This window comes from Sus scrofa, chromosome 4, assembly GCF_000003025.6.
Source record: "Sus scrofa isolate TJ Tabasco breed Duroc chromosome 4, Sscrofa11.1, whole genome shotgun sequence".
Classification (NCBI taxonomy): domain Eukaryota; kingdom Metazoa; phylum Chordata; class Mammalia; order Artiodactyla; family Suidae; genus Sus; species Sus scrofa.
The window spans coordinates 98,261,750-98,274,655 of record NC_010446.5 but is presented as its reverse complement, the minus strand read 5'-3'; the positions used below and the strand labels follow the sequence as shown (position 1 = coordinate 98,274,655).

General features: G+C 43.4%; 1 protein-coding gene across 4 annotated transcripts in view; it reads left to right on the top strand.

Annotated features, from left to right (window-relative positions):
• The window catches only part of SETDB1 (SET domain bifurcated 1), a 33,438-nt gene that overhangs the window by 18,583 nt on the left and 1,949 nt on the right, over window positions 1–12,906 (top strand). For 3 of the 4 annotated variants that reach the window (XM_005663486.3, XM_005663487.3, XM_013997179.2), the window contains 10 exons: window positions 229–391; window positions 475–633; window positions 1,483–2,106; window positions 2,835–2,951; window positions 8,942–9,111; window positions 9,839–10,467; window positions 11,071–11,099; window positions 11,213–11,345; window positions 11,616–11,781; window positions 12,167–12,378. In XM_005663486.3, coding sequence (XP_005663543.1) covers window positions 229–391; window positions 475–633; window positions 1,483–2,106; window positions 2,835–2,951; window positions 8,942–9,111; window positions 9,839–10,467; window positions 11,071–11,099; window positions 11,213–11,345; window positions 11,616–11,781; window positions 12,167–12,378 — 2,402 coding nt within the window. The remainder of the gene's footprint in view (window positions 1–228; window positions 392–474; window positions 634–1,482; window positions 2,107–2,834; window positions 2,952–8,941; window positions 9,112–9,838; window positions 10,468–11,070; window positions 11,100–11,212; window positions 11,346–11,615; window positions 11,782–12,166; window positions 12,379–12,906) is intronic. The other variant, XM_005663488.3, reaches the window with a different exon arrangement.

Here is a 12,906-nt window from a genome sequence, read left to right as displayed (position 1 = left end):
ATTACTAATGTAAGTCGTCTGAGGCAGGAAGATAAAATCTTCACTGTCTAAATAAAAACCTGTGCCAGTATTCCCACTCATCAGTGTAAATAATGAGATCTAACAGTCTTAGCACTTAACCAAAATGTCTCCATCATTGCATTTTTCTATTATAAATTGAGGTTGAAGTGTGTGCACTAATATAAATGACACAGCTATTATCTTCTTGGTGTTTCCTTTTTCCTATAGGTGCTGTGAGGAGCAAAGGTCCTGTGGTCCAGTATACTCAGGATCTGACCAGTACTGGAACCCAGTTTAAGCCACTGGAGCCCCCACAGCCTACAGCCTCACCTGTCCCACCTGCCCCCGCCCCACCAGGTCCACCTCTGTCCCCACAGGCAGGTGACAATGAGTGAGTGCTATTTCTTCTTTTTTTCTAGTTTCTTTTATGTAATAATTTCTGTATCCCTTACCATATGATTTCTAATCTCCTAGAAGCTTGGAAAGCCAGCTTGCCCAATCTCGAAAGCAGGTAGCCAAAAAAAGCACATCCTTCCGACCAGGATCTGTGGGCTCTGGTCATTCCTCCCCTACATCCCCTGCACTCAGTGAAACTGCCCCTGTTGGGAAACCAGGGATCAATCAGACATATAGGTAAGAAAGTCTCAGGCTTTCTGTTGGAGGGGTTGGCAGTATGGACTGAGTGGTCACTGTATAGTGGTCACTGTTCCTTGGCCACAAGGGGGACCTAGTTAAGATTATGATGGTGAGGACTTTGGACTTGAAAAGAAAGCTTTAACCTTGAAAGTCTCCAAGAAACCGAACATAGAAGTAACTGAATTGGAAACTAGAGGCTTAGAAATACAGACACTGGAAAGTCATTTGTTAAGACTGCTCACTGAATATGGCGTCATCATTGTTATAATAGAAGGGGAAGGGGAATTCTTTAGCCTCTTGCTTTGAATTATCAGAGTTAGTAAGGACATTTATAGGACAGATAGCAGGAAAAACAAGCATTGGTAGAAGACTGGACTCTACTTCCATAATTCATAGGCAGGAAAATGTATCGAACGGAAATAGAGATATCATCAGTCTGTCCACAGTAATAACCGGAACAAAGTTCGCGCTATGGCACAACAGGATTGGCGATGTCTTAGGAACACTGGGACACAGGTTTGATCCCTGGCCGGGTACAGTGGGTTAAAGATCCAGTGTTGCCACAGCTGTGGCTTAGGTCAGGACTGCGGCTTGGAAGGATCCCTGGCCCGGGAACTCCATATGCTGCAGGCGGCCGAAAGAGAAGGAACAAAGAAAGAGTAACCAGGGTGTTACTTTACCAGGCTTAGTAAGGTAAGGGGAAATTTGACTTTCGTGTATCATCTTTAGCTCCAAGAGTACAGCTATTTGAAAGGTTAGAGAGAGGGCTTAGCCAGTTGATAGGCTAATTATACAACAGAGAGGTCCTATTGCCTTCTTATCTGATGTCTTGCCTGTCATTTACAGATCACCTTTAGGCTCAACAACCTCTGCCCCAACACCCCCAGCTCCCCCGGCACCCCCAGCCTTCCATGGCATGCTGGAGCGGGCCCCTGCAGAGCCCTCCTACCGCGCCCCCATGGAGAAGCTTTTCTACTTACCTCACGTGTGCAGCTATACTTGTCTGTCTCGAGTCAGACCTATGAGAAATGAGCAGTATCGGGGCAAGAACCCTCTCCTAGTCCCACTACTGTATGACTTCCGGAGGATGACAGCCCGGCGCCGAGTTAACCGGAAGATGGGCTTTCATGTTATCTATAAGACACCCTGTGGCCTCTGCCTTCGGACAATGCAGGAAATTGAGCGCTACCTTTTTGAGACTGGCTGTGACTTCCTCTTCCTGGAGATGTTCTGTTTGGATCCATATGTTCTTGTGGACCGAAAGTTTCAGCCCTATAAGCCTTTTTACTATATTTTGGACATCACCTATGGGAAGGAAGATGTTCCCCTCTCCTGTGTCAATGAGATTGACACAACTCCCCCACCCCAAGTGGCCTACAGCAAGGAACGAATCCCGGGCAAGGGTGTTTTCATTAACACAGGTCCTGAATTTCTGGTTGGCTGTGACTGCAAAGATGGGTGCCGCGACAAGTGAGTTGCTTGGGGAATTGGTGGCCTTCCCTCCAACTTTGTTACAATTGCTTTTCTTTCTAACTCTTCCTTTGTCATGTATCTGCACTCCTTTTTCCTTTCCTTACCTCACTTTACCTCCTTCCTTAGCTGGAGCTCCTCCTGTAAGGCCTCCATGAAAGCTATGAGACAGGCTGGGTGCTGACATGGCCCCACTGTGTAACCCTGGGTATATGTGTCTTGTGTTTGTTTCTGATTCTTCTTTTTCTTTGCTTCCCTCGATCATGCTTTCAGTTACAATTTGTTTTGTTCTTAGTCTCTTTATCATTTTTTTTTTTTTAGGGCCACATCTGTAGCATATGGAAGTTCCCAAGCTAGGGGTCAAAGCCTGAGCTGCAGCTGCCGGCCTACCCCATACCCACAGCAGCGTAGGATCTGAGCCACTGGTCTGTGACCTACACCATAGCTCACAGCAATGCCGGATCCTTTACCTACTGAGCAATGCCAGGGATTGAACCTACATCCTCATGGTTACGAGTCAGATTCATTTCTGCTGAGCCACAATGGGAACTCCTCAGTCTCTTTGTCTTATTCTGTCATATTCTTACTGTCTTTTGCTTTCTCATTTACGTGTATGTGAGAAGAAAAAGAAATGTCATCATCTTATCTCCATCCTTTTATTAGTAGTACTTTCTCTCTCTAAAGAAAGTCTCACAGATCTAGCTATTCTGCACTTCTGTTTTACACAGATCCAAGTGTGCCTGCCATCAGCTAACTATCCAGGCTACAGCCTGCACCCCAGGTGGCCAAATCAACCCTAATTCTGGCTACCAGTACAAGAGACTAGAAGAGTGTCTGCCCACAGGGTAAGTAGTCAAGGGAAAGTGAAGCACTTCAGAGATGTAATTCTTTTTTTTTTTTTTTTTTTTTTTTCTCCCTGTGCTTGTAAGAACTATCAGTATTCTAAAACTTGGAGCCAAAAATAGAATAACCGGAACAGACATTTTATCAATTAAATCTTACTTACTAAATTCCCAGCACATGTTTCTTCCTTGGGCTTTCCTTGAACTGAAGGCATATAATGATTGAATAGTGTCTAGCAATTTTCTATTGCAGTAAAAGATGACCTTAATTATAGCTATATAATTATTTTAACAGATTGTGGTTTAGTCTGGCAAGTGAGATGTGGTCAGAGAAAAATAGGCTGGGGCCTGATTATATAGGACTTTGTGAATCAGAATAAAACTCAGAATCAAATTCATGGTAGAGTAGGAAGCTGTTGGAGAATTTTAAGCAGGCAAATGATGCCTTTTAAAGATTAGTCTGACTTCTCTATGAAAACTAAGTCTAAATTTAGGGCAACAAAATAGGATTTGAAGACCAATTAGATAATTTCAGGAATATCGGTGAAGTAGTGATTGGTGGGCCTTGTGCTAGAATGAAGGTGGCAGTAGAGCTCAAAGAGGATAGATTGGGGATGCACTTGGAAGTAGAGCTGCAAAACCTGGTAGATTGTGGAATCGGAAGGAAGGAGCAGAATCAAGAACAAGTCCTAAATGTTATACTTGACCAACCAAGTGGATGTTGGTGCTTTTTACCGAAATGGAAAACTGAGCCAGAGTTGCAGGTCTGAGTGAAACTCATCTGCTCTGGCCATGTTAAGTTTGAGATGCCCGTTAGCAACCCAGGTGGAAAGGTCAAGAAGGCATTTTCAAGAAGGGGAGAAATGTAAGGTCTGGGCACAAAGAATTAGAAATTTCAGCTCAGGAACAGTATTTAAAGCCTGGATGAGTTCCTATAGAAAGGATATTGATAATAGAAAAGAGAAGGGGCCAGGAGGAAGCCCTAGGCTCTCAACTAGAGATTGAGTAGAGGCGGTTGAGCCAGCATGTGAGAAGGACGAATCAGGGAAAGAGTGAAAAGAGTGGGATTTTATTTGGTAAGTTGGATCTATATAAATATGTTCCTGGAGTTGCCATTGTGACTCATCGGAAATGAATCTGACTAGTATTCATGAGGACACAGGTTCAATTCCTGGCCTCGATCAATGGGTTAAAGATCCGGAATTGCTGTGAGCTGTGGTGTAGGTTAAAGACGTGGCTTGGATCTCATGTTGCTGTGGCTGTCGTGTAGGCTGGCAGCTACAGCTTCAATTCAACCCCTAGCCTGGGAACCTCCATATGCCACAGATGCAGCTCTGAAGGAAAAAAAAAAAAAAGCTAAATAAGTGAAATAATTAGTGCTCAAGATACATAATAATTGGGGTTCCCATTGTGGCTCAGAGGATTAAGAACCTGACTAGTATCCATGAGGATGTGGGTTCAATCCCTGGCCTTGCTCAGTGGGTTAAGGATCCATGAGCTGTGGTGTAGGTTGCAAACATGGCTCAGATCTGGTATTGCTGTGGCTGTGGCATAGGCCAGCAGCTGTAGCTCTGATTCGACCCCTAGCCCAAGAACTTCCATATACTGCAGATGTAGCCTAAAAGGGGGGAGGTGGGGGAAGTACAAAATAATTAACAGAACAAAAGAGGAAAGAAGCATCAGTGAAATAATTCAGATATTTTCCCATAATGGAAGGATCTGTGTTTCCAAATTGAGAGGACCAATCAGGTCCTACCATAACGGAAGAAAAATAGATTCCCACTAAAACACACGGTAAAACATGAACTTCATGTCCATAGAACACTGAAGACAAAAAGAAAATCCTAGGGAGTTCCCTTGTGTCGAAGCAAGTTAAGGATCCAGTAGTCACTGCAGCGGCTTGGGTTGCTGCTGTGGCACAGGTTCAGTTCTGGCCCAGGAACTTCCACATGCTGCAGGTGCTGCCAAAAAAAAAAGAAGAAGAAGAAAGAAAGAAAAAAATTGTAAAAGTTTCTAGAGAAGAGAAAGAGACCATAGAAGAAATAAAAATTCAGAGTGACTTTGACCTTTTCAAGATAACATTAGAAGTTAGAATGGCAATTAAGGAATCTTTTCAGAATTCTAGGGAAAATTGTTTCTAACCTAGAGTTCTCAACCCAGGAAACCTATCAGTTATGCGTTAAAGTAACCTAAAGACATTTTTAGACATGAAATACTTCATAATTTTCCATTATTTTCCTTCTCAAAAAGTTACTGGAGTTCCCATTGTGACTCAGTGGTAATGAGCCCGACTAGTATCCATGAGGATGTGGGTTCGATCCCTGACCTCACTCAGTGGGTTAAGGATCTGGTGTTGCCATGAGCTGTGGTGTAGGTGACAGATGTGGCTGAGATCTGGTGTGGCTGTGGTGTAGGCCAGCAGCTGCATCTCCAATTCAACCCCTAGCCTGGGAACCTCCATATGCCACAGATGTAGCCCTAAAAAAAAAAAAAAAAAAGGTTACTGGAAATGTTTATTAAAATTAAGGAAAAAGTCAAGAGAGAGGAATACGGAATACATAGTCAAGGGGGCTTCCAGGCTGACAGCTGTGTATCAGATATAGAGAACAGTCAGTATGAGAGCAGGTCAGACTTGGCTGCAGGAGAGACATGGGAAAAGGGGTTTGATAGAAAACCTGATGTGTTTGGGTATCTTTCAGAGGAGATTGAGACTACTGAGGAAATAAGATCATGAATTTGTGCTGAACGTGTATTGAAAACTAAGTAAAGAAGTGTCAGCTATTAGCTTTGGCTACATTGTATCACTTATGTTTTAATTATAAACAAAAGATTGAATCTTGTAACAGTGTTTAGATTTGCTAACATCTGACTGGTAGACAACTGTTTATTGTGTTTGAAACGTTTCATAAAAATATTTTCAAATAACCAACAAATATGTCACTCCCCTTCTTAAAACTCTTTAATAGCTTCCCACTGCATTCTGGATTTCATTCTAACTCTTAATCTTGGATCACAAGACAATGTACTATCTGGCCCCTTCCTATCTCTCTCCTTCCAAAACTGTTCCAACCACACTGATATTCTTCAGTGCCTAGATCTAGTTCACCCAGTGTTTGCCAGCCTACCTCGAGAGCCCTCATACATACTGTGCCCTCTTGGCATCCCTCCACTATTTTTTGCATGCTTATCTGCTTTAACCTTGAGCTCTCAGCTTTAATCTCACCTCCTCAGAGAGACCTTTCCCAGTCACTCTAAAATTAGGTCATTTTCACTCCCTTAATTCTTTCATTGAGCCCCCTGTTCGTGTCCTTTATATTATCTGTTGACTTGTTTCTTTTCTTTTTTCCATTAGACTGTAGCTCCATGAGGGCAGGAACCTTTTCCTTCTTGCTCATCATTGTATCAACAGGAGCTAATTTACCCAGAGTATGTGTGGCACATAGTTACCACTCCAATTTTGTTAAGTGAGTGAATCTACTCAATATAGCTACTCTGAAAGTTTCACATGGTGGTAATTAGACCTGAGCTCAAATTCTGTCCTTGTCCCTTCCGAGCTGATCCTGTTTTATTAGCTGTAAACAGAGGATATGAGCACTAATACCTTCTCAACCCCAGTGGGGTTGTCTTTTTGTTTTTTTTGTGTTTTAGGGCCTTGGATGGAGGCACGCAGCCTCCATATGGAGGTTCCCAGGCTAGGGGTTGAATTGGAGCTGTGGCTGCTGACGTACACCACAGCCACAGCAACGCGGGATCCAAGCTGAGTCTGCAGCCTCTACCACAGCTCACAGCAACGCCAGATCCTTAACCCATTGAGCAGGGCCATGGATCGAACCTGCATCCTCATGGATGCTAGTCAGATTCATTAACCACTGAGCCATGACAACTCCCCCAGTGGGGTTTTAAGGGACCTAACAAAGTTGTTTCTTTCTTAATTACTCAATGAATGGATTACATTTATAGTTGTACAATGATCATCACAATCCAATTTTATAGGATTTCCAACCCACAACCCCAGCACATCCCCCCACCCCCCAAACTGTCTCCTTTGGAAACCATGGGTTTTTCAAAGTCTGTGAGTCAGTATCTGTTCTGCAAAGAAGTTCATTCTGTCCTTTTTTCTGATTCACATGTCAGTGAAAGCATTTGATGTTGGTGTCTCATTGCCTGACTGACTTCACTTAGCATGATAATTTCTGGGTCCATTCATGTTGCTAAAAATGCCAGTATTTCATTCCTTTTAATGGCTGAGTAATATTCCATTGTGTATATGTACCACATCTTCTTTTTTTTTTTTGCCATTTCTTGGGCCACTCCCGCGGCATATGGAGGTTCCCAGGCTAGGGATCCAATCGGAGCTGTAGCCGCCAGCCTATACCACAGCCACGGCAACACGGGATCCGAGCTGAGTCTGTGACCTACACCACAGCTCACAGCAACACCAGATCCTTAACCCACTGAGCAAGGCCAGGGATCAAACATGCAACTTCATGGTTCCTAGTCGGATTTGTTTCCGCTGCGCCAAGACAGGAGCTCCGAGTCAGATTCATTAACAGCTGATGACAGGAACTCCTATACCACGTCTTGATCCACTCCTCTGTCAATGGACTTTTAGGTTGTCTCCATGTCTTGGCTATTGAAAATAGTGCAGCAATGAACATCAGATACATGTGTTTTTGCGAGTCATGGTGTTCTCTGGATAGATGCCCAGGAGTGGGACAAAGTTGTTTCCTAATATGGTGTTGGTGACATGATGTGTTCAGTTTGTAAAAATGCATTTCACTGTTGACTTTTACATATACTTCTCTTTGTGTATATTATGCTTTTAATTTTTTTTTTTTTTTTTTTTTTTTTTTTAAGGGCTGCACCCATGGCATATGGAGGTTCCCAGGCTAGGGGTCAAATCGGAGCTGCAGCCACCAGCCTACACCACAGCCACAGCAACGTGGGATCCTTAACCCACTGAGAGAGGCCAGGGATTGAACCCAAGACCTCATGGTTCCTAGTCAAATTCGTTACCATTGAGCCACAATGGGAACTCCAAATGCTTTAATATTTTTTTAGGTTAAAAAAACACCTTTATAGGGCTGCTTTGAGTATAGAATAAAAGTGTATGTAAAGCATTGATGTAATGCCAAATACAAAATATATGTGCTTAATAAATAGAAGCTGCTGTTACCATCTCTGTCCAGAGGAATTTGACTGATTGTACTATTGCTATCTTTCTGAAAGTACTGTCTTCCTTAAATTTACCTACTAAGAAAATAAGAAGTAAAATCCTAATATTAAGTAGAGCAGAAACATTGATACCTGAAAATATGACAGTATTACTATATTATCTTTCTTTAATGTTGATATTTACTAGATCTCCCTGATTAAGTTCAGTAGTTCATTTTTTAAGTAGTTACGTTGTAAATTCCCTAAACTAAATAGAATATGAGCTTCCAAGGAGGAGAGATTGTCACCTTTTCCATTGTGTTCCCAGTGTCTAGTACAGCTCTTCAGGTTTAATAAATGTTCACTGAATAAAAGAATGAAAATCAACTTTACCAAAAGCAAGAACCCCACGAATTTTAGTTCTAGTTCCTCATCTTTACTCCCTTTCAGTATCTATTAATACGGGCTTCTGCTTTTCTTACACATTTTTATCTTACCTATCTGTTTCTACAAATTGACATAGCTTATCTACTTATTTTAATGGCTCTTAATCCATATTCATATCATAGGCTGCTTAGCTTTTCTCTAAGTGTTAGGCATTCTCATTACTCACTCTTACTAACTGTGGTGCTATAAATATCTGTATCAATCACTTTTTCCCTTTCTGAGTTATTTCTCTGGGCTGTAATCCTAAATGAATCAAAGATCATAGACCGTTCAGTAAGTGCTCATCTAAATCATTACTTGATAAATAATGACACCTTAATTATAAATTCTGTGGATGTAATGGATATTCTAATGATCTTGTTATGATTGATTTTATTGTAACCTCCTCCCAGAGTTTATGAGTGTAACAAACGCTGCAAATGTGATCCAAACATGTGCACAAACCGGTTGGTGCAACATGGACTGCAGGTTCGGCTGCAGCTCTTCAAGACCCAGAACAAGGGCTGGGGTATCCGCTGCTTGGATGACATTGCCAAAGGCTCCTTTGTCTGTATTTATGCAGGTTGGTAATGAAATGAAAGGGTTGCTTTCTGGGTTTAGGACTGGTGGGAAATTGAATTAGAGACAAGTTGAACATTTATTTATGAGAATAAAATGCTTAAGAAGTAAACTGGGAGAAAGAGGAGGCCAGGAGTTCCTACTGTAGTCCAATGGGTTAAGGATCCAGTGTTGCCACAGCTGTGGCTCAGATTCTGTCCCTGGCCTGGGAACTTCCATATGCCCCAAGTGCAGCCAAGAAAGAAAAAAAAGAGGAGGCCAGGATTTTCTTCTGTAAAGAACATGAATGATATGCCTGTCAGGGTGGATCAGGAAGGGACAAAAGTGCTTCCTGAGGAGGAGCATGAAAAGGTAGCCAACAGAACATCATGTCCATCGTATCTAATGAAAATTGTGGGCATGATGTTTCAGTGGAGAGATGTGACAATAGAGTCCAGTGTGTCATTTTTTCCCACATCACTATACTCCACCCAGAGATTTAACATAACTTAAGAACTCTGTTTTGGTAAACAAAGAGGAAGAATGGGAACACAGAAAGGGCAAGATTTAAAACTACAGTAAGCTACCCTTACTCTCAGTAGTTGAGACAGTAATGAGGTCTCATTAAAGAGAAATGAGACCATAATGGAGGCGATTTGACTCTGTGGTGGTGGGCTGGGTATTGATGGAAGGAACTTTATTCTTTCTAGAAGATCCTCATGACCCTGGAAAGCCTTTCTCTTCATTCCTAGGCAAAATCCTGACAGATGACTTTGCTGACAAGGAGGGCCTGGAAATGGGTGATGAGTACTTTGCCAATCTGGACCATATTGAGAGTGTGGAGAACTTCAAGGAAGGATATGAGAGTGATGCCCCCTGTTCCTCTGACAGCAGTGGTGTAGACTTGAAGGATCAGGAAGATGGCAACAGCGGTACCGAGGACCCGGAAGAGTCCAACGACGATAGCTCGGATGATAACTTCTGTAAGGATGAGGACTTCAGCACCAGCTCAGTGTGGCGAAGCTATGCTACCCGGCGGCAGACCCGGGGCCAGAAGGAGAATGGATTATCTGAGATGCCGTCCAAGGACTCTCGTCCCCCAGACCTCGGGCCACCACATATTCCTGTCTCCCCATCAATCCCTGTAGGTAGCTGCAATCCACCTTCTTCTGAAGAGACACCCAAGAACAAGGTGGCTTCGTGGTTGAGCTGCAATAGTGTCAATGAAGGTGGCTTTGCTGACTCTGATAGCCGTTCATCCTTCAAGACTAGTGAAGGTGGAGAAGGCCGGGCTGGGGGAAGCAGAGGGGAGGCTGAGAAGGCTTCCAGCTCAGGGCTGGGCTTCAAGGATGAGGGAGACATCAAGCAGGCCAAGAAAGAGGTAAGCAGTGGCCGGAAACTCTGACAAGTGTGGCTTTTGTGTAACTAGTGCAGCAACAGACTTAATGCAGTCTCACCATGAGTCTTCACATGTACATTATTTGATGGATATTTCTGTGGCAAACCTAATTAATCTACCCAGCATATTCCTAGTGTTTGCTTATAGAAATCATCCTGCTGGGTGAAAAGCATCTGATTCATTCCAAAGTGAAGGGTTTATAAGTAATTTTTTTTAATTACTATTTCAGGTTATCTAACCATTGCTTCTGTTCAAGTGGAAAAACAGGAACTGATCTTACATATTTTTTAATGTTGTTGAAACTTAGCACATTACAGGTGGTGAACTGAGTTCCTTGCCCTTGTGAGATTCTGCCCATGGTGTTTTCTATGAACACTTTTTAATGCCCCCTTCCAGGGGTCTTCCTGATAAGAATGATTATTACTGTTAAGTTGCAAAGTAATTTCTCTGCACACACCCCACTTTAGATAGTGTACCTTTCACTGGCTAATGGCCTTGGAGGTCATTTTAGCTAAAGCCTGTAACTGTTGATTTGTTATCTAGGACCATGAAAATAAATTTAACTCTTCTTGCTGTCTCTTCCAGGACCCTGATGACCGAAGCAAGATGTCAATGTAAGTGCCTCTCTTTTTGACCTGTGTCCAAATCTGCCTTCTCTCAAGCCTACAAAAGCAGCCTCATAAACAGCCAATAATCTGACCCCTCTCATCTCTTCCTCCCCCTTCAGAGTTACTGAAAGCTCTCGAAATTATGGTTACAATCCTTCTCCTGTGAAGATTGAAGGACTTCGCCGCCCACCAAGTAAGACTAGTATGCATCAGAGCCGACGACTCTTGGCCTTTGCTCAGTCGAACCCTGATGTAAGTGACCTTTCTCAAGCTGTACCTTACCCAGCCTTCTGTTCTACTCAGAGCCTGAGTAAAGGAACATCTCCCCACCTCATCAAGTCCTTCACCATAAGTATTGTTAGATATTTTCTTTTTTTCTGGCCTTGACTTCCTGCCTCATCTTCCTTCATCCAGTATCTGTAGTCTCAGCCCCTTCCTGCCTAACCGTAGGTAAAAGCAAGGACCTGAAGGGGCCCTCTCCATTTACTCTTATTCCTTCTTCTCACCCTTCTGCTTCCCCAGGATATCCTGACACTGTCCAGCAGCACAGAAAGTGAGGGGGAAAGTGGGACCAGCCGAAAGCCCACTGCTGGTCAGACTTCAGCCACAGCCGTTGACAGTGATGATATCCAGACCATCTCGTCTGGCTCTGAAGGGGATGACTTTGAGGACAAGAAGAACATGTCTGGTAGTCTGGAAGAATTTGGGGGGTAGTAGGAAGGAACCAATAGGCAAGTTGGGAAAGAGGAATTTTTTTTAAAGAAGTAGAGAGGAAAGTTCAGATCCTAAGAGTTGAAGCATTTCTGGGAGGCCCCCTGACCTCCCAGCTCAGCTGTTGATATTGTTTGACACATCCCCCTTCCTCTCTTCTTTCCACTTCCCTACTGTTTCCCCTCAGCTCCCTTGTCCAGCAGATCTAATCCTACTTGAAAAAACATACACCTAGGCTCTTTGCCTCAGAGTCCCCGCTTATTGGTATTCCTGAGCTGCATTGGGTGGGATGAAAATGAAAGTGGAATGTCCAGGCATGAGGTGGGATGGATGGGTCTGACCCCATTCTCCTTCCCCTCCAGGTCCAGTGAAGCGCCAAGTGGCAGTTAAATCAACCCGGGGTTTTGCTCTCAAATCAACCCATGGGATTGCCATTAAATCAACCAACATGGCATCCGTGGAAAAGGGGGAGAGCGCGCCTGTTCGTAAGAACACACGCCAGTTCTACGATGGTGAGGAGTCTTGCTACATCATCGACGCCAAGCTTGAAGGCAACCTGGGCCGCTACCTCAATGTGAGACCACTTAACCTCACCTGTATGCCCCGAATATCCCATGGTCCTCAGATTTCTAGTTCTTTTATTTTTGTTTTGTTTTGGTTTTTGTTTCTTTTAGGGCCGCACCTGTGGCATATGGAGGTTCCCAGGCTAGGGGCCAAATTGGAGATGTAGCTGCTGGCCTATGCCACAGCAACGCAGGATCTGAGCTGTGTCTGCCATCTACACCACAGCTGACAGCATTGCCTGATCCTTAACACACTTGAGTGAGGCCAGGAATCGAACCTACGTCCAAATGGATACTAGTCAGATTGGTTTCTGCTGAGCCACGACGGGAACTCTTCTGGTTCTTTTAACACAAGTCTATAAACCCACCTTTTCTTGTTACAAATTCTTGAATTTCAGAGGATCTTAAAGAAGTAGCTTTCTTTCAAAACTTCTCTGTTGTGATGGGGAGGATCAAATGGCATTGTTGTCATCCAACTCTCACTCCACAAAGCCAGATTCTGTTTCCTTAGTTCTTATTTGAACTTGTCCTTAAACCTA